The sequence below is a fragment of the Rhinolophus hipposideros genome, assembly GCF_964194185.1.
Source record: "Rhinolophus hipposideros genome assembly, chromosome: 25".
Classification (NCBI taxonomy): Eukaryota; Metazoa; Chordata; class Mammalia; order Chiroptera; family Rhinolophidae; genus Rhinolophus; species Rhinolophus hipposideros.
In genome coordinates this window covers 27,881,008-27,905,916 of record NC_138071.1, presented here as the reverse complement: position 1 = coordinate 27,905,916, position 24,909 = coordinate 27,881,008, and the positions used below count along the sequence as shown (strand labels likewise).

The window sequence follows — 24,909 nt, the reverse complement described above, 5'->3', positions numbered from 1 at the left end:
TTTATGTCACTTCCAGGAGGACCCCCAGCCATTGATCAAGGGCAGACGGCCCAATGACAGACGGACATGATTCACCACCCCTAGAATGGCTGGAGATTGGAAATAAGCTGCGCACACAAGCTGGTGACAGTCAATCAAAGCACAGGAGGCCTGGGACAGCCTCGTGTCTCCACAGACCAGGGGACTACATCACCAGAGACACCAGCAGTGAGGTTTGCTTCCTGGGGTGCTCTGTGGGACGGGCTGTCAGGGTCCTCAGGCCACAGTGAAAGGTGACATAACTGCAGACACCAGAAAGGACGGCCTCTGGCAAAGCTCAGGCTGCCCCATCTCCACCTGTGTCAGAAACCGGCTCCCCATGCCCTGAGGGCACTGAGAGCTGCTCAGGCTTTCTGGCCCCTGAGCCCTCAAACCAGACCCTCCAGTGCTGCCCCGTGCAAGTATGCAGTGGGGTCACCTCCTCCACTGCCGGGGAACGGCCGGGAAGCGTGGCCAGCTCAGGGGCTCCTAGACGGTGATACCGGGGCCAGGGATGTGAGGGAGGGGAGGTGGGCAGGTCTCTGCCTGGCCAGGCTCCGCTCCCTCGTGCTGCCCTTTCCTCCCGCTGCCCTGGGGGTACTGAGGTGTGGGGTGAGGAGCTCAGGAGGAGGACACCTCACCTTGTCCCCTCAATACTGACTACTGACCAGTGTACACCGAGCCCTTCGTGGATTCTTTGAGTCCTTCTCCCCAGATGATCGCAGGAAAGGGGCTGCGTCATCTGCAGACAGAACATACCTATCTTGACTTGGTCAAGCAGGCCCTGCTGTATGTAGCAAACGGCCCACAGTGATACCCACGGGGTAGCTGGGACACCAACTTGGTGAAGAAGCATCGCAGGGGACCTCCCCGCCCCCTGCCTCCCCCGTGACCTCATTGTCTGAAATTGCATGGAGCAGAGTGATGAGTAGTTTTCCAAAATTCGTTTTGCAGAATGTCGGTGTGGGGGTAGATTTGAGAAATGCTCAGTTAACCCTGAGCAGGCTTCTGGGAGCTTTGTGTGCTGCTGTGTGCTGTGGGTCTCCAGGAAGAACGCTAAGCAGGAAACACCAGTCTCACCACCTGTGCAGCTGCTGAGCTCATGGAAGCCGCCATCCTGGAAATACACACTGTTCCCCAATAAAGTCCTGTTCCTCTTCCCCAATAAAATCTTTTTTTAAAAAAAGAAATAGTAACAAGAACGACTGGGGGCACAAACCCCAAGGGCGCTGTTTTACAGGCCACCCCTGCAGGGCTCCCCCTGGAGTTGTGCAGTGACAGCGTACCCTGCCCCTCACATCCATTCCCATCACACACAACTTCCTCAGTCACTCTGCCCGGCTCAGCTTTCCACCGAACCCTCACTTTCTGAGTTACCCCATCCTGCAGGATCCAACGACCACTGATCACCGTTATCGGTGAGCTAAGGGACGGAAAGGAGACAGACGGAAAGAAATGAACTGACGGTAACGAGGACCGCTAGCCAGCCAACAGCAGTGCCAGAGTCTGAATGGCGACTTCTGCTTCATCCCCAGGCTCTGCCACACTGACTGCTATGAGCCAATGACAGGAAGTGCCCCTCGCTGGACAACATGAGCACCTGGCCACCACTGCCAACCAGACAGGAGAAGCACAAAGACAGGTGACTCAAGGCCAAAGTATGTCTCTGGGAAGCTGTTCAGCACTTCTCTGCAGCCAGTGCTAATGTGGCCAAGAGTGAATTAAATGGACCTTTGATCTGACCCCTTAATATTGAAAAGATAGCCGACGCCTAAATTTTCATCATAAATCCTTAGGTTTGTAATTAATTTTTTAATAACAAAACTGTATTATCAATTATCAATCTTTGCAATTCTTGTTAGCAAATACTATTAATACGTATATATGACTGCGCACACACACATAACCAGAAATAATCCATAGCACCCCAAGCTGAAAACAGAAGAGTAAAATAAAACCTGAGCCCTCAACCTGCAGGGAATAAACAGCTGCTTACTTTGAGACATAATACAGAGTAGAAAGAACTAGTATTTTAACATTAGAAAAATCCTCGCATAATACCAAGATCAAGCCATCGTTTCTTTCAGCTTTTAAAAAACATTATTTCCATCTGAACAAGTAAAATTGACGTAGTTGTCAATCAGAGCCTCACACAATTATTTTGCCAATCAATTTATATTCCTATTTAATAAGCCTGACAGTTGCTTTTACAAGAAATGTTATGAGATATTCCCCAATTAAGTAAAGAATTATTTAACAGATAAATATTCTTAATGGGACTCCCCTGCGGTTTTAAATAAGCTGGGCACTTGATTAACCGCACGAGCTTGTTTGGCACAATCGTAATTTTTACAAATGAGATAGAAGGGAGGGATCACAAAGAAGGAATTAATCACAGAACGACCGACCGGTACTTCACTCACACAAGAGCTCATTATTCATGTTGGTTACGCTGGAGAAGGAAGTGGCTGCCGCCGCCATAAAATACACTATGCCTGCGAGACTCCTGCAGGGCAGTTTCGGTGCGTGGCTCTTTGTTGATCACACTGGGGACGGTGGCCGTGGTGGAGGGCAGCCACTCCCACGAGACGTGTCCGGGACACCCACTGCCGTCACACGGAGGAGCCAGATTCCACATCAGTAAATGTCTTAAGGCAATGCTAGGTAACATCCCAGACACTCAAAGACCAGCTTTCACCTGAGGTCACCCAAGCACTCAAGGCTTCTCCACATAGAGCACACATAGCCTGGGAAAACCCGAGTCATAGGAATTTAACTCAGTATTTATTGGGCACCTACCAGGCCTTGCGAAGCTCAGACCCCTATTTTTGAGGGCCTCTGTCTGGAGAGGGACACAGGCATACCTGGGAAAGGACAGGCTGACTGATGGGGGAGGTCCAAGAAGCCTTCGTGCAGAGCTGATGCTGGAGAGGCAGGTACAGGTAGGAGCACTCCAGGCAGGGTGGGGGGGGACCCTTCTGGGGGCCGATCGCTTCAGGACGCCATTCACCATCCTGCCACTGAAATAACACAGCAATACAAGAGTAATTCTCCAAGTCCCAGTGCGTTAACTAAAGCGTGTCTATGGAACATGCGTCACCAAACTGAAGACACCCTCAGAGTGCTTTTCAAGGACGGCTGCCACCATGGCACCAGCAGGCAACAGCTGCTGTGCAGGCAACACCGGGTGATGTTTTTCATTATATGTTTGATAAAAGTGATTCAATTTTATCAGCAATTAATAATAAGAGAAGGCCCCGCGATGTTTAGATTCTACAACTGCATACTAATATCTTTAAAAAACTATTTTCTTACTGAAAGTCCTAAAGACCATTTAGTTCATGAGCCTGAAATTCTCTTTTCCCCAGCGAGACCAATTTCTAATGCAGTTTTGACGAGCAGGACTCACAGGACACAACTGCTTTATAACAGAGTACGAATGGCTGAAATTTATCGACCACTGACGATGGGCCCATTATGGCTCTAAGTGCTTAGAGGAACAATTCTCTTACCTCATTTGCCTTTTAACATAAAGTCAATGCACATGACAAAACATACTGCAAAGCATTTTGAACAAAAACGAAAATAATTCAACACCAAAACATCCGATATCGGTAGCCTTCTAGAAGACATGACACATAACACGTAACAAGGGACGTGAGGGTTAGGGGAGATTGTCCCATCTTCCCACTGTGCCTCCAAACTCTCTATTCCTGTGTCTTATGAAATCATGCCACAGACTCATGGCCTTGGGTTTGACCACCAACTAACTCTCCCACTTGGTGGCTGTTACCTACCAAAGAGCCAAATGCTTCTTTACGAAGGCAAATTATCGGAGAATAAAACACACTGCATGATTTAGAGAAACACCATAAATACCAGTTTAAAAAGGTAACAGTAAGTATCCTAGGAAGAACGAAATAAAACTAAATCTCTTAATTAAGCAGATTATCTTTCAAGCCAGCAACTCAGCAAATGTCAGAGTATTTAGAGTCATGAGAATAAGGTATGAGTGCTGAATTCCCTGGAGGGGGTGCTGGGAATCGCCAGGCGCACCCCCTCCAGCCCTCCCTCCCCCAGCCCCAACACTGTCTCCCCAGGTCATCCGTACCATGGGCAATGATGGAGGAAGGGCATCATTCTAGGAAATTTCCTTCCACAAACTCGGTGCTAATCATGAAATCCTCCACCGACGTGAAACCAACCTCAGTATCCTTTAAAAGAAGTACGGGCACAAAGGAGAAAGCCAGAAGAGCAGCAGGCCACACAGGAAATCTTTATAAAGAGTCTAATCGCTTTTATTACAGTGGTGCAAGGGAGTATTTCATCCAACACTCACCCACAGCAAACCAGCATCTTCTACAAAGCAGTTCCAGAGAGTTCAGACAAGAACATGAAAAGGTATGTGATCTGCAATCATTCTCATACAGTACTATTTAGTGTTTCAACTTCATGTCACTCCAATAAAGTGCAGTCATTTTCTGGCAAACGTGGCAAAAAAGTTTGCTCTGGTTTACGTCCTCTGCGCCTCCACATGCGTCACAACATGCCTCACAATGACACACGTCTATCACAGCGGCACTCGTGACACCCATATCTGCTCATGCTCAGGATTAGCTCGCTGTACCAAATGCCATAAAATACAAAATGATAGGAAATATAAACATCAATTTGTATTTCAAGTTTAGAACACGTTATTTACAAAAATAGGCTGGGAGGAAAAGGGTTTACAGCCCCATATTGTTTCCTGGAGGTAGGGAGAGGGGGAATATTTTGCGCCATGTTCTAGGGTTTTTTCCTAATAATTCTGAAAGTCACAGGGAAATTCCTTCAGAATTACATCTGTCAACTAGAAGCTCGGGTGGAGAGGCGGAGGGGGCAGGAGGGCAGGTGACAGGGGGTGGGCACACCGATGGCTTGTCCTGAGCTGACGGGCGGTGCCTCATGCACTGGGCGACGCAAGCACGCTGCTCGACACCAGCGCCCGATGCCACTGCTCCGGGAGCGGAGGGCTTTTCCGCGCTCTGAAGGGCACCTGCTCAGCAGCGGACACGACTGGACGACGCCTGGAGGCCGACGCTAGGACATGACTCCAAAGACTGGGTTGTGGCGGCAGATGCTGGGGCCGTACTCGTGGTAGTCCTTCTTGGTGTGACAGACCTGGAAGAACTCGGGCTGGAGGAGGCAACGGTTAGAGGACAGTGTCCGCCTTCCGGGAAGGGAGGAAGCTCACCAAGCGACAGCCGCCCCAAACCTCCGCTCTGCCTGCACACCCGCTGGGACGGCTGGGACCTCCCCCAGGGCCTGACTGCAACATGGCACTTCATTTCGTTTTCTTAAACTTTCCTCAGCCTCTATTTTTGTGCTCGCCCAAAATTATCAATTCGTTATCTATTCACACATCTGAAGAGGAAAAGCAATCATTACTTGGAAAAGTCCCTGGAAATGATGATTAATTCAGGGCATTTTAGGTTATTTGGGGGTTTCACTAATCCATACAATCTGAACCCCTAATCACAAGGATACATGCGAATTCGCTGGGCCGTTTAAATGATCCTATGTTTTATATCTCACAGAATGAAATGTGCGATCGTTTAGAGCAGGGCTGTCCAAACTTTTTCAACAGTTTTCACCAAGGGCCACATGTGGTAAAAGACACAAACAGCCGGGCCGCTCACTCGAAGTGAAGTCCGTAGTGCCTCACCTGGTTTATTTAAGGAAACTAAATATATTTGTGGGATTTGCTGCAGGCCAATTAACAACAGATCGCGGGCCGCAGTTTGGACAGCCCTGGGTTAGAGCCACGCACCATTAGAACACACACTACTGCGGCTTCGTAAGTCAATATTTAACCAAACTCAACAGAGCTCGCAGAAATGAAAACGCAGGAGAAGCGAGGGAGCACTCACGGTCGAGGCCAGCATGGAGCCCCCGAACCACACGGCGTAGCGCTGCATGTGGTGTGTGATCACCTGGACCTCCACGGGCTTGGGCTGCAAAGCAAAGGGACGTGTGCTCACTCAGCAGGCAGGCGGACGCCTCTCAGCACCTTCCAGTGGCCGAGCCAGCGGCTGCACTCTGGCCACCGCCACGAGGGCCTCCTCCCGCCGCGACGGCACAAGGCCCTTCCTTCCCTGATGTGTGATGTCCCTGTGTGGCGGCATCAGCCTCGCCGGCCTCTTACAGGAAGGTCTTCAGCTGATCCGTCTTTCACAACACTAAAGGCATTTAAAACCCCACGCAACTAGCCCAACTGATTTCTTTTACTAAACAGATGAGATGGTTTAGGAATTACTGTAGAGGTAATTCCAAATAACACTGAGGATCCCAAAAATACTCCCAGAAATCCCATTTTCCAACAGCGTGATTCCAGCAGGGGAGGACGTACGCTTGCTCCCCATTCACCCGACACCAAAGCCCGATCTGCTCAGAAGCCAAAGTACAATGGGCAGGGAATGAAGAATCACTATCCGTGAGGAACACAGCGGAAGCCCCTGCGAGTATCAGTTATTTCAGTTTAATGAGAACATTCCCAAAGGACATTCAAGATCCTCAGGGTAAACAGACCCCATCTTCTTGGGATACCAGTCATTACCCTACAAGCCTGATCTCTTACAAAACAAACGACAATTGCTGGCAAACGTGGGTCAGTGGGAGCAGAAAACTGTTGTTGCTGTATCAGTAGGTATATCCGTCTTAACTACACACTTGGAATGAGTTCAGGCAACAAACCTCTAAATGTAATTTCACAGTGTGGCTAAGAAAGTGATGCAAACTTGTCTTATTTCACGTTACCCAGACAATAAAGTCCTTCAGCTGTGTGTTAGGGAGACAGCCACGTCAGCTCAGGTACAGAAACTCTACTTCATTCGCACGCCCCAGTCCCAGCCCCCTACCTTTATTCTGCCACCACTGAGCTCCTCACTGAGTTTTAGTCTGGCATCCACCACCCTTTTTAAATCTCTCTGTAGTCGACGTCCAAAATCCCTGAACATTGTGGAGCCTCCTGAAAGAACGACGTTCTAAAAGACACAAGCAGAAGGGTTTCCCTTGATGAATTATCCACCCACAACATTCTAGTAACCCACCCACACAGAATTCCCACATGCCCAATCACTTGTGTGAATAACACATTTCAACCTAGATGAAAAGATAATAATTGAAGCAAAGTTAATGCTATCAAAAGCGTACATTGTGCTTTTCTCCTGTATCACAAATTCTTCCTCTCAGTACTTCCCTCAGGTATAGCCAAGTGAACACATAAAGCAGTTCTGCTTCCACGTGCTCCCTCTGTACATTGAGGAAGCTTTACAAGGACCAGGAGGCCAGAGCAAACTGTATAAATCGACAAACTGACTTGATGTAATAAAAATCTCAGGCCAAATTAACACTGGATATTCAGTTATTTTGCCTTAACAATCACTGGGGGAAAGATAAGTTTCCAATTAATACCGGAACCTTTCAGAAGGGTGATGTTGGGGAGAAAGGGAGTGTATGGAAACTACCAGAAGTGCTGTCAAACGAGACATCCTTGCAGCCCACGCTCTTCCATCACCCTAAGATTCTGCTAAGTGGCCACAACAGAATCCCATGTGTGGAAGGGGGAAGTAGGGGAGATTTTCATTGAATCTCTTATCAGATTTTGATGAAACATAAAAGTTGTATTCTTTCAGGCTACATGTTACTTGGGACAATGAAAGTGAAATTACGTACGCGCTGACTCTGACTATATTTACTGTCTAGCCCTTCAACCCCCGATTCACACTATGGTAGCCATGCCTCCCAGGGTTGGGTGCTCTTCCAAGGCCCTTCCTGCGCCCCCTTCCCAACCTGCTCTCCTTCCCACCCCCACCTCCGGCGCTCCCTTCTACTCACACTGCTCCCAGCTCTTTCCAGACCACGCCGGGCCTGCCCCGGCCTCAGGGCTCTGCGCCTCCTGGGCTTCTGCCCAGGTGCTGCCTGGACCGTGCAGCCCCCGGACGCGCCTGGCTGGCTCCCTGGGCCCCTCGAGTCTTTGCTCACACGTCGCCCATGGCCTAGAGGAGACCATCCCCCCACGCCCCAAGCTCCTGCACTCCGTCTCCTTTTCCTGCTCTACCTTCCTCCTTGGCACCTCACTATGTATCCTGCTCGTTTATTATGTTGTCCGTTGCCGCCACAGAAATGTAATCTCCACAATGAAGGGACTTTTCTCCCTGTCTGGGTCACAGGAGATCCCTCAGTGCCCAGAACAGTCAGAGCACACAGGAGGCTCCCCACAAGTACTGCCCAGTGAATAAATAAATTGATGGGCCTGGAAGGACCCGTACGCCCACTCGGAATTTTGACAGGAAACCCCAAAGTGCTCAAAGACCTGGGGACTCGGGAGCGTTTCAGCCAGAAGGCATCTGCTCGCCTCGGTCAGCAAGTTCTCAGATGAAAAGCAGCCAACAAAAAGGCAGCACTAATTACACACGGCCATGTGTGTCTGTCCTGGGAGAGAAAGAAATCATGACCTCGGCTAGAAAAATATCAAAACCTAAATACAGGAAAAGAGCTGGACACTGAAACAGACATAGGATGGAGCATTAAATTCCATTGAAAACAATGTTTTTGAAGAACGTTAATTACTTAAGAAAATGTTCACAACATAACGTAAGTTGATATACAGATATAAAGTATAACTATAGCCTGATATGTCTATCTATTTATATTTCAAAAAAACAAAAGCGAAAGATAGTCAAAGTAATAAATGATAAGCAATGATTACAGAGGAGTGACTTCTGTTTTCTTTATTAAAGATGTTGGTACTCCTCAAATTTTCTAAATGCACTTGAAGTTGGAAATCATCATCTTTGCTCATCTGTGGAGTCTAAAGTTTCTTTACCTAAATTGTGTTTTTACAATGCAGCCCCTGGACCTGCTAAATGGCTACGAATCCTTATTTGTGGTTGGCATGCCTGCACCACATTTGTTGAGCTCACTGTGCCGACTGGATCTCCTAATAGCCCTCAGCTATTATCACAGCACCTTACTGTGCCGCACAAATGTTTATCTCATGACGTCCAATAAAGTCTCACCTGTAAATTACCTCCACGATGGAAACGTCCCGTGCTGTATGCTGGCCAAAGGAGATGGCAGCACATACCATTATAAACACTGCACGTAACCTGTCAGTCACCTGAGCTTCACGTCAGAAAGATACAAAATAAAGTCCGTATTAAGGATAAGTTCATTTACCAGCGGACTTGGTGCTAAAAGGAACGACCACTCCGGCTCCCGTGACACCAGCACGTGTTGTGCTCCAGGCTCTTCTCGCTGCCGACGGTGCGACGGGCACACAGCGCCACCTGCCCGCCACCCGGGGGAAGTGCACGGACGGCGCGGCTCACGCAGGCGCGGAGCAGAACGCCCACGGGCGGCGCGGAGCCCGGCCAGTCCCCAGGAGGAAGGGGACCCCGTCCTGCGTCCCCGCGCGGCTGTGTCCCTTTAGGGACTCGGGCCTTTCTACTCTTGACCTGAACCAAAGGCGACCACCCAGCAACGCCCACCGAGCCCGTGTCTGAGGTGGGGGCCGTAGGCGCGCCCAGCAGTCCTTGGAAACGTGCCAGCGAATCTCAGCGCTGCCCTGCCCCCGCCTGATCACAGGGCACGTGACAACTGGGACACACGTGTCACAAGAACTGTCTGCCGTCTTCTCTGCCCCGCCTCCCCTTTCTCCTCCCACCGCTGTGACTCGGCTGTGCCCCCCCCCCCCCCCCCGCCCCACACAGGCTGTTCACCTCCCAGAGCTGCAGTGCCACCCTCCTCTTGTGGGACCTCTCAGTGTCACCCGATAGGGCTGGTGACAGCTGTCTTCCCTTGGCTTCCAGAGTTTTCTTTCTCCGGCTGCTTCCTGGCTTCTGTGTCGGTTCATTTCGTGGGTCAGGGTGGCCTGGCTACAGCCCCCAGTGACCTACCCCAACAGCGCTGCCGAGGGAGTATGGAGGTGGGGTTCGCAGCAGAGGCCTCCAGAGCTCCAGGCGGCCCAAGGCCTTCAGAGCAACGACGAGGGTCCCAGGGCAGAAGGAATCTGCCCCACGTCTGTAGTGCCGACTCCTGCCGGCCGGCACCGTGAATTCTGGACTTGCCAGACTGAAAGCAGGCCGAGTCCTCCGAACAAATCCGAGCTGGACATAAGGGAGAGGTGCAGGGAGAGACGCCGTCGTTCCCCGGAGAACCCCCGCCGACACAGTCTCTTTGGTCTCCCCCTCTGCCCGTCCCTTACACATCTCCCCCGTCTTCCTGTCCTCACACCTGCACACGCCCCTGGTGACAGCCCCTTGCAGACCTTTTCCTCCTTGCGCCATATGGATGATCCTCAGAAACCTAACCCAGCTCTTCCTCCGAAACCTCCAGCCGTGCAGCAAGTCAGTTCCTCCAGACTCCACGATGGGGGCCCTTCTCCTGCATTCCCACTTAGCCAAACCCAGCCGCTCCCTCCCACATGTGCGAGCCTCTCCCGCTCACGCTCACCGCCCTCCGTCCCCCACATCCCCGGCCCCCTCTCCCGTGTGGGCAGGATCCTGTGTCGCCCAGCACCCCAGCAGCCCTCACCACCCCCCACCGCCTGCCCTCCACTCCCTCCCCTGCAGCTCGAGCACTTTCCTCAAACCTGAATCGGGTGACGGCACCTCCCTGCGTGAACCCACAGTCCCCTTAGGAGAAAGCCCAAGTCCACGAGACCCTTCCAGGGGACAGGCCACACCTCTCCCTGAACCCCGCTGAGGACCCCACAGCCAAAACGCCGATTTTGAGAAGGGCTGAGAAAAACCAACGATATCTTAAAATATGTATATTTCTCTCTCAAATAAAGATATTTGAAGTCATTCAACCCTAAGAATAAAAAATAAGATATACAAAATTTAATTTGCAACAACATGCTTCTCTGATTTAAAAAGCACGAACATAAATACACACACACACACACACACTTTAAGCTATTTTGTTACAGGAAAGTCATCCCTTGAACTATATTGTAATGTATTTACATAATAAATAAGCATTGTGAACAACTCCCAACCTGCTGCTAAAACAGGTTGAAACTATTTTCCCGCCAGCCCCACCCCCTCCCAGACTTGTCTCCCATTCCTGCTACTACCATGTCCAGCTCCACCCAAACAGATTTCTGAAATCTCTGCTCTACCCGCACCCCTCTGCTCATCCAGTTCCCTCCACCTGTCTTGTGCCCCCGCCACCCCCCAACTGCAGCCCAAGCCCTCAGATTCAGCTCAAATGCCAGCTTCTCAAAGCCTTTCTTGATCCCCTCTAATTAAATGCTGCCTGCCCCTTCTCTCAATTACCATAATTTGCATGATTCACTTTCATGACATTCAGCTTGTGGTGGTTCCCCTTAGAATTATTTCGTTATTATTTTTAGCTTTTTTATAAGCTCCTGAACCTAAGAACCATCTCTCACCCATACTTAATCCTCTAACTTAACAGTGTCTTGTGTGTGGTAGGCACTCAGATATCTGATAAACAGAATTCAGGATGAAGTATCCAGATGGATTGCCAAGCAACTCAAAACTGGCTTCGCTCTTGAGTAAGAGCATAAAAGTACCAAACACTAATACTAAACCAGTCGCTACCGTGGTTCTCAATCTAACTGCACGTTAGAATCATCTGGGAAGCTTTTAAATCCAGATGCCCAGGCCCAGCCCAAGTATATCAGCATTTCTGAGGGCGGGACCTAACACATGTATAACCTCCAAGTGACGTCCAGGGGCAGCCAGGGCTCGCACAGGCTCCTTGCAGTGACTGGCCCTTTGGGGACATCACCGGCTTGCCCAGACGTGCCTGTCACACACGATTCCCCTCCAGGCCCCAAACTCCATCCTACTTAGAAGCTGAACAAGAAAGAAGGCCTGTAAATACTTTTGTTATCTATAGGCCAAAATGAAATAAAAATTAGGTTATGACTACTTCCGTGTAAAGAAAAGTGTTTTGCTTTTTTAAAGATTCTACATTTTCAAAACCACCCTCATTCTCCTTCTCCCGCCGTCTCCATCAATAGGAATGTCTGCATATATAGATGTTAGTGACCTATTGGAAGAATGATGGCCGTTAGTTGTGGGATGAGATGGGGCACCTTACCCAAGAGGCTTATACCTTATACAGCGGACGACGTACATCGATGGGGCAGTTCTGTATTACTTCATCAACAACATCTGAGATGGATTCCATAAAATCTGGGTTGGCAAACTAAATTTTACATAAATATAAAAGAAACATTACACATTTCTCTCAATAGGACAAAACAAAAATTCTTTTTAAAAAGTGACTTTAACAAATACAAAATTGACTATATCTTTAAAAACTTCACATGGGAATGAATATGTCAAATGAATCCCGTGTGACTAAGTGTGCATGGAGTGATGAAAACACATGTCCCCTCAAGAGATGAAATATGTGGGTTTAGTGAAGGAAAAATATCAAACAGTAACAAAGGCAGACCAGCCCTGTGTTATGAATACACAGTGAATTGCGCTAAAAAGAGACTGTAAAAAGCAGGTATATGATGTATGTGATATGGAATGAGAAACACTATGAATATATGAGTATATCACTTGTGAGTAGTAGTATTATGAAAAAATTAGCCAGGATATAAAAAAAAGTCAGTGAAACATCACTGAATGGTGGCTTTAAAATGAAACAATCAACACTTGAACCTTCATGTCACTGAGTGAACAGTCAGATTCAATTCCTTAAGTAAGCGAAAGTATAAATAATTCAGTTACGTGACATTTGAAATACGTTTTTAAAATCAAGGAGAGCGTCAGTGTGTAACACGTCAGGGAGGAAAAAGGTAACACCCAGCTGTTCAGAAGCTGTTCACCGGGCAGGTCAGTTTCATGCCTATTTCCAGTCAACCCCATCAAAGGCACGAGTGAATGAGGACGATATTTGAGGTTATAGGAACACATTTTATGCCATTTCCCTGAACAAAATAGTCATATGCACATGTAAAAATAGGCAGCAGTTTATAACCTACCTACTGAATAGAAACTGAATTAGGCAGGAAAATATACCAAACCATGAATACAATGCATTTTATTTAAACCTTAAAATGTTGCCTCTTAACTACTGTTTCTACAAAAGGAGTAATAATTATTTGTGACTACCAATTAAAATGATAACGTGATTCTTGAAGACAAGACCTGCTAACTAGTGACCAGTCTAGTCCTCAGACAAGAGCTTTAACTAACTGGCAGCAGGGGGCACAGCAGGACCAAGTGTCCTGGGTAACAGGCAGGAAGGACAGTCAGTCAGGACAGGTGGAAAGGCTGTCCGTCGGCCCACACTGGGTCCCTGAGATGAACAGGTTTTCAGACCAGTGTGACAGTCATTTCAATTCCACTATCTTCTGTTGCTCTTATAACTTCTTCCTAACCACTCCTGGTATAATCAATTGCTAACCATTTCCAGATGATCACGTCTTTGGAGAGGCAACCGGACACAATCAGTTGAGCAGACAAATCGCACAGGGGGCTGTGTCTGTCTGCAGTGAGGCCGTGTGTGGCGTCACTGAGAAGTAACCTGACGCACAGGAGGTGGCAGTATCGCTCCATGCACACCAGACTTCAACACACTCCAAAAGCAAACATCTCACCTCCGGGTGAAAGAAAATTTCAGGCCCTAGGAACCTCTCGTAGCCGACATCTATAACGAACTTCTTCCGGTTGATGGCGTTGATCCCCGTGTACTGCTTGATCCACTTCCGGGGATCCACGTCGTACTTGGCAAACTCCTTGACTATGTCGGGGCAAATGTAACAGTACTTCTCCTGCGTACACAGAGAGACGTCCCCAGGCATTAACGACCACCAGATCCCTTCCCTCTGGCCAATCCCAGTAACCCCAGGCACTGAACACACCTCCGGCATGACACCTCCCCACACCCCTGACTGCAGTGCGGACATGCCATCGAGCCTCGCATTCTATCGTCTTTCATAGCAGACATGACTTTGCTTTGATTTGGGGTATGTAAATCGGCTTTCTTTGCAACTCGGCTATTAATCTCAGTCTTACTATATCAAATTTGTTGCCATATTATCTGAAATACTGTTTCAAGGTGTCTACCGAGTACCTTGTCTCCATCTCCTCTTTCCTTACTCCTTTTCGGCCCCACATGGCGCCTGCCCGGGGTCCCTGCCGTCTCCCTCTGGATAACACCCCGAGGCCTACCACCAGCGGTCAGCTGGGCTTTCACCCGCTCTGCCGTCATCGGCTCCACAGCAAGTATGTACTGGGTGCCGAGGCAGCTGCCATGCACAACTGAACAAAACACACACAGATCCATCGCTGCCTACTGGGCCACCAGCTCGGCGAGGGTCCGGAATAAGTAAGGAGCTGGCATGGCACGCTGTCGGTGGCAGGCGCCATGGGGAAGAAAAGGAGAAGGTGCGTGGAGGCAGGGCTGGGCCTTTCCACCTTGGCTCCTGAGATGTGCAGCGTTGGGCTCTGCACCTGGTGCTGCTCCACTGGGATCTCCGAGCCCAGTACCTGTCCTGAGAATCAACCTCAGCAAAGCAGCAGCGGGCACTGGAGTACCAGCCTCTGAAAATAAGCTTCCTGTGGGCAAGAGGGATGGAGCAGGGCGCCTTGCACACACGGAGCAAGACTGCCCGAGCGGCGGCAGATCGCCATGGAGACACTGAAGCCACGGTCACTCAGAGTGCGGTCCTGGTTTCGCCCTCCACCTCCGGGCCTTGGGACATTGGCCTTGAGTGGCTGACGTGTCTCCATGGTGATCTGCAGCTGCTCGGGCAGTCCTGCTCCCTGTGTAAGGATCCCCCTCAAGGAGAGAAGGCAGCACACAGCTGGTGCGCACTACACGTGTGGGAAGGACCTCTGAAAGTGTTTTCAGGATGTGAAGTTTAACGTTTCTTGGAATCCCTGAAGCGTATTCTAATACCATGCTTGATATACTCTAGCAGAATTATAAGGCTGGCGGGCAAGACTCGTCACACAACCCTGTGTTCCCTGATAACAGAGACACACTGAGACAATCACTACATGCTCAAATCTATCAGGCTGGAGACAAACACTGAGTTTTCGTTAGAGGCCTTCTCAATTCCTTAGGGCATCTCAGCCGGCATAACTGACGGCACGAAGGCCTCGGTAAATAAGGTGGGGTGGGTGCAGCGGTGCTGGTCTCATTCTGGACTCGCTGCGAGGACGGTGCGTGCCAGGACCCACACGGCCTGAGGACAGCTCAGGGCCAAGGACACAGCGCGGGGGCAGCTCCACACCACTCTCTCCAGGAAGGAAGTGAGACGAGAACTAACAGCAGGACAAAGCCCCCAAAGGGCCCGTGCAGAGCACAGAGGACTGTCCCTCGCTCCCCACCTGCACAGCCGAGCGACACACCATCACGACCTGAACGGGCCGGCCCATGCCAGGGGCAGACGTGGCCCCAGAGAGCCAGTAAGGAAAGCCAATGCCACCATGAGGACCAGAAAGTGACCTCATGAGTCAGCGCAGTCAGGGATCTTTACTGAAAAGGGGACACTCACACTCACCAGCCCCGCCCTGAGCGTCGGGAACAAGAGGTTCAATTCTGATTCACATTTGTAGCAGATTTGGGGCTGGTAACGGACATTGGGTCAAATATTCAAATTTCTTTCATTGAAGAAAGGCCAGGGAAGGAAGAGCAAAAGTCTTGGGAAATATTTAGTGTAAAAAGGCAGCCTTGGGATACTTGGGTAAACTTCCCCCACAGGGAACAACCAGCTCTTCCGGTCTGCCCAGGGCTGCACGTTCCGGCTGAGTGTCCCCATCCCTGGGAAGTCCCGTCCCAGGGACATCAGAGCAGCTGGCCTCCAGCTCACAAGAGCCCTGACCTTTCCCAGTGCTCCGTGTCCCTAAAACTGCCTGTTTACACCAAGAGTGCCATGCAAAATGTGGGCGTCATCTCTCATGCTGCCGTCCCTTCAACCATCCTCAGTTTTGGGTAGTTTGATGGGAGCAAAGCAGTGGGGGCGGAGGGGGGGCCAAGGTCGCCTCTCCACAAACACTGAGTGTTCCACGAGAAAGGAGACGCTCACGCTCACATGGCACAGCCCACACTTAAATTCTTCTCCACAAACAAACAAAATCCTGCTCTCTTCATCTACCTAATAATTATCCTTGCATTACTAAGAAGAATCTCTTGCATTTTGACTAAAAAATAATAATAATTTGTCCTGCTTTTCAACCTGAAAAGTTCCTTTACAAAGGGCCTGTCGACTGCTGTGTATGTAGTAACACAAAGACGAACGTGATGGAGCAGGTCAGGTGGACATTTAAACGTGGACCAATAAGCCATCTTTCTTCTAATCCAATGGCTTAATTGTATAACTTCCTGTAACAATTCTAGCACGGTAGCTAGAGTGCAGAGACACAGGTGGACTTTGTTGAATGATTCTGGATCCCAGGATGGACTGTTCTGAACTATAGTTCTCAGGGTACAAACCCCACACACAGGTACAGGAAACGCATTTGAAGACTGGCTGACGTCACTGCTGCTGTTAGCTCCTTATTCTAGAAATGAAGCCGGGGGGGGGGGGGGGGGTGCAGACACATCCCGCTAGCTGAAGGCTCCAACTAACAAGGCTGCAATAAGATGATGTGCAGCACGTGGCTGGTGCTCGAGCCCGCTATCAGGCCATTTTAGGTTCAGAGGAAGAGGCTGAGCCGTCAGTCTTACAGCCCCTTCCTAACTCAAGTGGTAAACAGACCAAGCCCACATTCACGGGGAGGGAGAGGAAGGAAGGTGGGAGCGGGAGTGATGGCAGCAGAGGGAAGTGTGCAGACACCATCTCATCTCTCTCACCCCCAAACCGGCCGGTTCCCCGTCTGTTTTTACCTTGATGGCTTTTGCGGTCTCCAAGGATTGCTCAGGAGGGATTCCCACCTCCCTCTCCCTTAGCAGCTGCTGAATGAAATACGTAATATCTCTACCTGCAATCGGGATGTGCTTGATACAGCTTCCAATTACATAACCTTCTGCCTAGGGGAGAAGGGAGGCAGAGGCCGTGTTAGTGACCGCCGCGGGAGGGACTCCCTCCCTCCAGTGTGAGGGAGCAAGCTGAAGGAATCCCATCTGTGCACCCTCCCAACTCTGCATTCACACCCCCACTACTGTGACCCGACCTCTCCATAAGCAACCAGTATGATGCTTTCAAAGGAATGGGAAGAGAAAAACACATAGTTCATTTCCAAACAGTAATGCTGTGTGTCAGAACAGTGAATCCAATCATTTTTCTGTTGTTCCTCACCAAAAAGCAAGTGTTATCTGCACATTACTAAACCAACTATAAATCTACTTATATTTCAAAATCAACAATGTGGTTAAGTTTGCAGGAATTCGATTCCAGCCTGGATTCAAATCCCAGGCCCACATTTGTCAGCTGAGTGGCCATGAACAAGTCTGTTCACATGTGTCGGCCCGGTCCCTTTACCCACAAACGGGGCACTACTGCCCCGTGGGGCTCACAATACAGAGTCAATGAAACACAGTAGGGCAGCAGCTCACAGTGCTTGGGGCATTTCCTAAGTACTCAGTACGTGGTCCCACTGGCCACAGGAAGGACTGTCCTGTTAGGAATCACGCTGAGACGTTAACCTACACAGGACGCCATCTGACACAGCCTCGGTCAGGAGCTCGGACACACTCGCTCGGCTGCCTTCCTTGGCCAGTGAAGCCTGGTCTGCCGGGGACAGGAAAGGGGCTGCTGCCCATCCCCAGCGGGGCCGGGCCTATAAGTTCACAGCCCCACAGCTCAACCAAGGCCCCTCCTGGGGGCATGGCTTGCCCCAGGCCTGGGCACACATCCAGCTTGCTCTATGGGGACTGACAGAGTGGGCATCTCTCTACCGGTTTCATCAGGAAAAGACGGGACACCCCAGGTTCCACATGACAGCACTGGCTTGTGCCGCATGCCCACACGAGACGTTGGGAACGGTGGCAAACTGCTGATTTCATCTTACAGGTGGACTACTTCAAATGGTTATAAACTAGCTGTGGTCACCAGGGAAGTTCCAAGGACAAGTCACTGCATTCCTCTAACGTTTCTTTCTGATGCACCTAACTTCTAGAAGTAAGAGATTTGGCCTTTTCACAGAGCCCGAGTTATTTGTAAAAATACTTTAATATGGTGATAAAAGATATGTACAAATTATTAAAATAGTAAAGATCAACTTAAAGTCATAAGAATATTAGTTCTCTAACACAAACTATTGACAATTATTATACTCTTCCATCACATTTAACATTTTTAAAAACTAATTTAACCAGTGTATACACAGTACCATCTTCAGCACAGTATTCGAAACATGAAAATAACCTATAGGTCTAACAACAGGAAAATAAATAAGTGAATTATGCTATCCCACACGATGGGCTATTATGTAGTTATATTTTTTTCACAGAATAGTTAATCATACAAAAAAATATTAGGAATAAATCAATATGCAAAATATAACTTTAGAATTACATTATACAATTAGAATGCAAAACCAGACACAGGATATTCCAATTTTGCTTAAAGTGCATATACGTGTGTGTCTACGGAAACGAGCTTAGAAGGCTAAACAACCAAAACTATCTTGTGTTCTCTGGGTGAATTTATGGTCATTTCATTTTCTTTTTCAGATTTCTCTATTTTATCCAAAGTTTGTACAACAAATGTAATTTTGATAATCGGGAAAAAACTGCACTAAGATACAGATAAACATTTTAAAAACAATTTTCTCAGCGGGCCTGTACACCGTGTGAAATTTATTTCTTTCCTCCTCCTCAATGGGATACACGCATGGAAGGAAGCGGGCCCACAACCTGCTCCCCACACTGGGCCTGCACTCATCTGGGAGTGTGTTACCTCAGGGCACAAGCCAGACGCCTGCATTTCCAGTCAGTATTACATGTCAAGTGGCACCAACGGGGCTCAGTGACCACAGAACGAGTAAGTGTTTGAGACTGGCTTGCAGGTGCTCCAAGCACAGAGTGCTGTTGGGGGCTTGCGGGGGGACCTTCACTCTGGCCCTGGCCCTCCAGATCCTCGTGCAAAGGGCATGCTGCCAGGGGTACAGGATGGGCAAGGGAGGAATCTGGCTTTTTTCCTTCCTAACTATAGGCACATCCACCAGTTACCCTTCCCCTCCAGCAATTTCTGACCTTGAAGGAATTAAAATCATTAGCATATTAGTACAGCATTCCTTCAAATTCCCAAAATGAAATGGTGACTATTTTTTCAACTTAAGTAAATGAATTGTTTTTTAAAAAAAACAAAGAACCCTCGTTTGCATTTTTAAAAAGTTATACATATACACATACACCTGTATGTGCAGAAAACTATTTCTAATATACCTAAATAACTAGTAAGAGGGGGTGCCTCTGAAAGTGGGGGAAGATCAGGAATGAGAGCAAGTCTGACTTTCCACTGCACACCCTTCTTTGGATGGTTTCAATGAGTTTCAAAGAAACCAACTTTAAACAATTCAATTAGTTTACTGGACCAAAAAAAGAAGAAATGGAAGCAATAGAAATCTCTTAAAGCCCGAATCATTCTGCTAATATTTTGAAATTTAAAACCAAAAAGTAAAAAAAAAAAAAAAAAAAAAAACACAACAACAACAAAGAAAAAACCAAAAAGTAACACTGCAGAGCATTCTGAAAGTCAAAATGTACAATCTCTCCTTCTTGGCTCTTAAATAAATAAAGAAACCCAAAAAACAAAAACAAAAAAAACCAGAAGCCATTTCTCTAAAGCACGAGCTAGTTAAAGCCATCCACATCTTGTCACAAAACAGAGTTAATCCTTCAAGTGGTCATGACCACACCTGCGATTCTAACAATGCAGCTACCCCTGGCTACCCCCACAGCTCAGGACACGCCAACAAGACCCTCCTGGTGACGTCACACCAGAGGTCAAGCAGCACCCTGGAGACTCCACACAACTGCTGACAAACTGTAAACGGCCAGAGATGTTGGGCATCTTTTTCTTTCTCACATACCTGGTTTAAAAACTCTTGTTACCTTTACTAAGTACAGTTACGACTTTAAGAGTGGTATTTTAATTTATAAAGGGTTTTTTCCTTTACTTCTTCCCTTACCTCAATCAGGTGAGTCCTACAGGGAGGCACTGACTAATCTGCTTACCACTGGGATAGCGTGGGTGACCCCATCCCCGCTGTCAATGACGGTCCCTGTTAACGTACGTTCGCCAACTTGCCGAGACGTCCAAGACGCTGCTAAGGCCAGCACTGCCTGGAAAAAAGATGGGGAAACTGTGAGCACAGGGGGACATTTTTCTGACGTAGTTTGCATGCTTATTCTCAGGTTCAATCTTTTTTACTTAATAAGTCTGAGTAACTCTTGCCCTTATAATGTCCTTCACCTTTCCTCCCAAAATTCAAATTCCAAGTTGAACAACTAACATGCAAATTTTGTATACTTAAACTGGAGGAGACAAGTGTTCAATAAAATAAATCAGTTTTTTACATAGAAAAGCCGGTGAGACAGGGATTTTATTCTGGAATATAAGACTGTAACTTCTAATCCACTGGTTCCCAGTATGGGTCCACAGACACGTTGCAGTAAGATCACTTGTGGAATTTTTAAAAGATAGATCAGTAGGTCTCACACCCGGATATTCTACACTGGTTCTCAACCCAGGGCAATTCTGCCCCCAGAGGACACTGGAAATGTCTGGTGCCATTATTTATTGTCACACTTGGGGGAGGGGCTGGTGGTGGTGCTTTTTCTTGGTTAAGGGCCAGACATGCTGCTAAACATCCTATAAAGCACAGGACAGCCCTACCACCAAGAACTGCCCAACTCAGAGTACTAAGGTTGGAGAAGACCTTGGTGTGAGATGAATGGTGTGTGTGTGTGTGTGTGTGTGTGTTTGCGCGTGCGTGCGTTCTGAGGGAGTGGAAAAGGAAGAACACACAACACAACCTTACTACAAAGAGCCTTTGGAATCACCATTTCTTCCACTATTAAATAGGTAAGGTCCTTTGGAAATCATAAAAATAACTTTGTTTTTACCTGAACTGCAATGTAGAGTCCTGGTACATTAAATGATTCAAACATAATTTCTGCCAGATATTCTCTATTTTCTGGTGTATTCAGTGGAGGTTCTGTCTGTAAGACAACAGTCACCATGTTTAGTGTTCACCCGAATTTCATGCAATTACCTCAGAACCATAAAATAGTTAACCTAAAAGCATGGTAATTAGGATGCTGGATGCCTCTCTAATTTTACAGACAGAACAGACCCAGAGTCATTAATTAAAGAAATCCAGCTGTGGGTCTTAAAAGCTTTCATGTGGCAGAATAAAGGCCTCCCTAAATACTTCTGCTCTCAGTAACCACCCGAAAAGAGGAACAAGTCACAGAAAAGGAAACTCCACCTTTCAAACCATAACACCTGAACACCCTGAAACTGAACAGACCTGTAGCAAGTTGCCAAGGGCAATAAAAACCCAACCAAGATGAGTAAAGACACCAAGAGAACACCGATGACTTCAGATCTCAGGACAGCGCAGAGCTCTCAGACGAGGAGGGGAGGCGTTGGCCCCGGCTGCAGTGAGGAGACCCGTTTGAGCAGAACCGCAGCAGAAGCCTCCCCAAGCCCCATCTGCCATTAGAGCACAGAAGATAAGATTGAACAAAACATCTCTGCCATCAGCTGCGAGGCAGACAATTCCAGAAAACTCTAGGGCAGAAGCAGCTTCACCCAGACACCACCTCCCACCCACTCCCCACCGCCTAAACTCACACACATGCCTAATCCAGGGAGAATTTCCTTCGTTCAAAGATGAGGAAAGAACACAAAGAAACCGGCCAAAGACCATATAAAAAAAAAAGAAAAAGAGAGGGAAGAGACAAAACAGGAAAAACCAATGGCAGACAAAATACCCATAACCAGAAAAGCATAAAAATAAAGCAGATGAAAATCACAACCAAAGACATTTCAAACAATTCAAATATCTATGTTGTGATAATAACCATTATCAAATCGGAGGAAACAAAAGGATTTCAGAAAGATAAAAACAATACATAAACCTGCTTGTCAGTCAGCAATACGTTGTGAATTTTTCCAAGTCAGTAAGTATGGATACACATCACATATTTAAAGCTGCAAAAGAAAAAGAATAAATAAAAATTCTCTAGGCCTTTTGCAAAAAAAAAAAAAGTCCACATTACCCTTTGTTATGCCCTGAACTATGTCCCCCCAATTCCTATGCTGAACCCCCAAACCCGAGTGACTGTATTTGGAGATGGAGCCTCTAGGGAGGTGACTGGTGTTAAATGAGGTCATCAGGATGGGACCCTAATCAACAGGACTAATTAATGTCTTTACAAGACGCAGAAGCCAGAGAGGTCTCTGTGTGATGTCAGAGGACAGGCCACGGGGACACGAGGACCAGGTGGCTGCCTGCAAGCCAGGAAGAGAGTCCTCACCAGAAGCTGGCCTCGATGGCCCCTCCACCTTGGTCCTAAAGCCTCCAGAACTGTGAGAAAACCAATGTCTGCTGGTTGGGCCACCAGCCTGTGCTATCTTGTTGTGGAAGTTGGAGCAGACTCAGGCACCCTAAAGGCACAGAAAGTACAGGCGGCCTCGGCCACCAGCACAGCTATGTCTAACCCTGGGACACGCGGGTCAGACTTACAGAGTCTTTAGAGCAGGAAGGTATGACCCAAGAATTCTACTTCTGACCATACTGTCAATCGAATATGTTGCAAAAACAAAATACCTTTAAACATGTAAGAACTTGGAGAATTTGGTTCCCACGAGCCCTGCATGAATTCATTATTAGAAGATAAACGTTAGCCAAACAAGAAGGCAGGAAGTGCAGCCAAAGACTGACAGTGAGCCATTAATCTATTTAAGATGTAACACAAAAACATTTTCTTTTCTGGGAATCATAGTTATATAACAGAATGTAAATGTTACAAATTAAAACCGTAGAAATAACAAGTTGAGAGACGTAGACAGAAAGGAGAGACTATAAACACACTGATAGCCTCTTATGATGGAATCAAAAGATACCGTTTTAAACTGATAAAGTATCAGAAGCATTAGTATACATAAAATGATAAATGTTAACATTAGAATAAGTTTAGTAATATAATCAATCAAAAGCAGGTGGTAGAGGAAAGAAAGAGGAGGAAGAAAATGTGGAAATGTGCCACCTTGGTCACTAATTACAGCAGGAAGTAGTTAATCACCCCTAAACAAATAAAGAGCAAACATATAAAATTCTCAGTTACATTAAAATACGTTAAAAAAAAAAAAGAAAAAAATATGTTAGAAAGAATACACACCCAATACAAAACAAAGAGAAAACCAAGCCTGAGTTGTAAAAAATTAATTCATAAATAAAACACATTAAAAACAAAAAGTGGGGAGGCCGGCTGCTCAGTGGTTATTACATGGTGCTCATAACACCTGGTTCGATTCCCACCTGGGCCAGTGAGCTGCGCCCTCCACAACTAGACTGAAAACAATGACTTGACTTGGAGCTGATGGGTCCTGGAAAAATGCATTGTTCCCCAATAAAAATTAAAAAAGAAAAAAGCATAGCATAAAGTAAAATAGCCGAACCAAGACCGAGCTTACTATCTGTTGCACAGCAGCATGCCATACCAGCGTGGTTGAAATGAGACCTGTAGTCCAATCAGCTGGGTCAAATCCCGACATTCGATTTGTCTACCTTTGGAAAGTGATTTCCTCTCTCGGTGCACATTTAGCACCTACCTCACTGAGTTGGGAAGATGTAAGGAATCTTACTAAGCACCTGGCACATGGAATGAGCCCAATAAAAGGGAGTTATTAGTATTAAAATCACCAGCAAACACAAGTGAAGAATTCACCTACTACAAAGAAAAACTGTCTCAGCTAACACCATGAGACAAAATTAAATCACATCCTACAGGCAAGAGACCTACCTAAAACAAGGTGCCTCAGAGAGATCAGTCAGCGTTGTTTGGAAGTAGTAGAAGATCAGAAACAATCTGAAACCCCATCATTAAGGAACTGATTAAATACATTATGTCATATCCATAAAATATAATACTCTGTAGCAATTAAAAAGGATGAGCTCCAGATGTGCTGATATGAAACAACCTCTATGATAAACTGTTAAATGAAAAGAGAAATATACATACACATACATTCTTAAATATTCTTTTGTATTGACAATGTTTAATGAAAACTTTTTTAAAAAAACTGGTGTATGGGGGGAAGAGAAATGTTCAGTAAATAGTTTCGTGTGGCAAGATGGAGAAGTTCTAGGCATCTGTTACACAACAAAGTAAATACAGTTAACATTACTGAATTTAAAATGGCTGGGAAGGTCAATTTCATGTTATGTTTTTATCACGATTTTTTTTTAATTCTTTTAAATTTAAAAAATAATGTGTTCGACAGTATGTATATTTTATTACCAGTTGTATAACACAAAACGTTCATGCATGATGCATATGCCTGCACACAATTATTTCTGGAACGATGAGAGATGAGTTGCTTAAGAACTCGTAAAGGTGTTTCTTCTAGGAGAGGCCATAGGGGGCAGAACAGAGATGGGAAGGGGCATCCTTGTACTGGAAACTTTTGTGCACCTTCTTTCTGACTTCGCTGCTATGTGTGTGTATGATCTCATCAAACACACACACACACACACACACACACACACACACCTGGCTGTCAACCAGCTGGGTGGTTTAGTGTAGACTCTCGTGTAGCAACAGACACAAAGCTCAAACACAGTGCTCAGGTAAGTTTTAGTCACTGTAATTTGAATCAATATATTCCAATGTATTCCCTGGATGAGGGAGAGAAAGCAGTCTTAAAACATGGAAAAGAAATAATGAAGTCCCACT

The 24,909-nt window shown here is 47.1% G+C and overlaps 1 protein-coding gene across 5 annotated transcripts in view; it reads right to left on the bottom strand.

Moving 5' to 3' along the window:
- Positions 1-1,798: 1,798 nt before the first annotated feature.
- ACTR3B (actin related protein 3B) overlaps positions 1,799-24,909 on the bottom strand; it is a 52,334-nt gene continuing 29,223 nt past the window's right edge. For 3 of the 5 annotated variants that reach the window (XM_081038107.1, XM_081038109.1, XM_081038111.1), the window contains 9 exons: positions 21,070-21,165; positions 20,179-20,286; positions 16,885-17,028; positions 13,649-13,822; positions 12,148-12,240; positions 6,915-7,040; positions 5,928-6,011; positions 4,130-5,193; positions 1,813-3,038 (listed from right to left, as the gene is read on the bottom strand). In XM_081038107.1, coding sequence (XP_080894233.1) covers positions 5,098-5,193; positions 5,928-6,011; positions 6,915-7,040; positions 12,148-12,240; positions 13,649-13,822; positions 16,885-17,028; positions 20,179-20,286; positions 21,070-21,165 — 921 coding nt within the window. In that variant the 3' untranslated portion in view covers positions 1,813-3,038; positions 4,130-5,097. Of the gene's footprint in view, positions 3,039-4,129; positions 5,194-5,927; positions 6,012-6,914; positions 7,041-12,147; positions 12,241-13,648; positions 13,823-16,884; positions 17,029-20,178; positions 20,287-21,069; positions 21,166-24,909 lie in introns of all 5 variants that reach the window. The other 2 variants (XM_081038108.1, XM_081038110.1) reach the window with 2 other exon arrangements.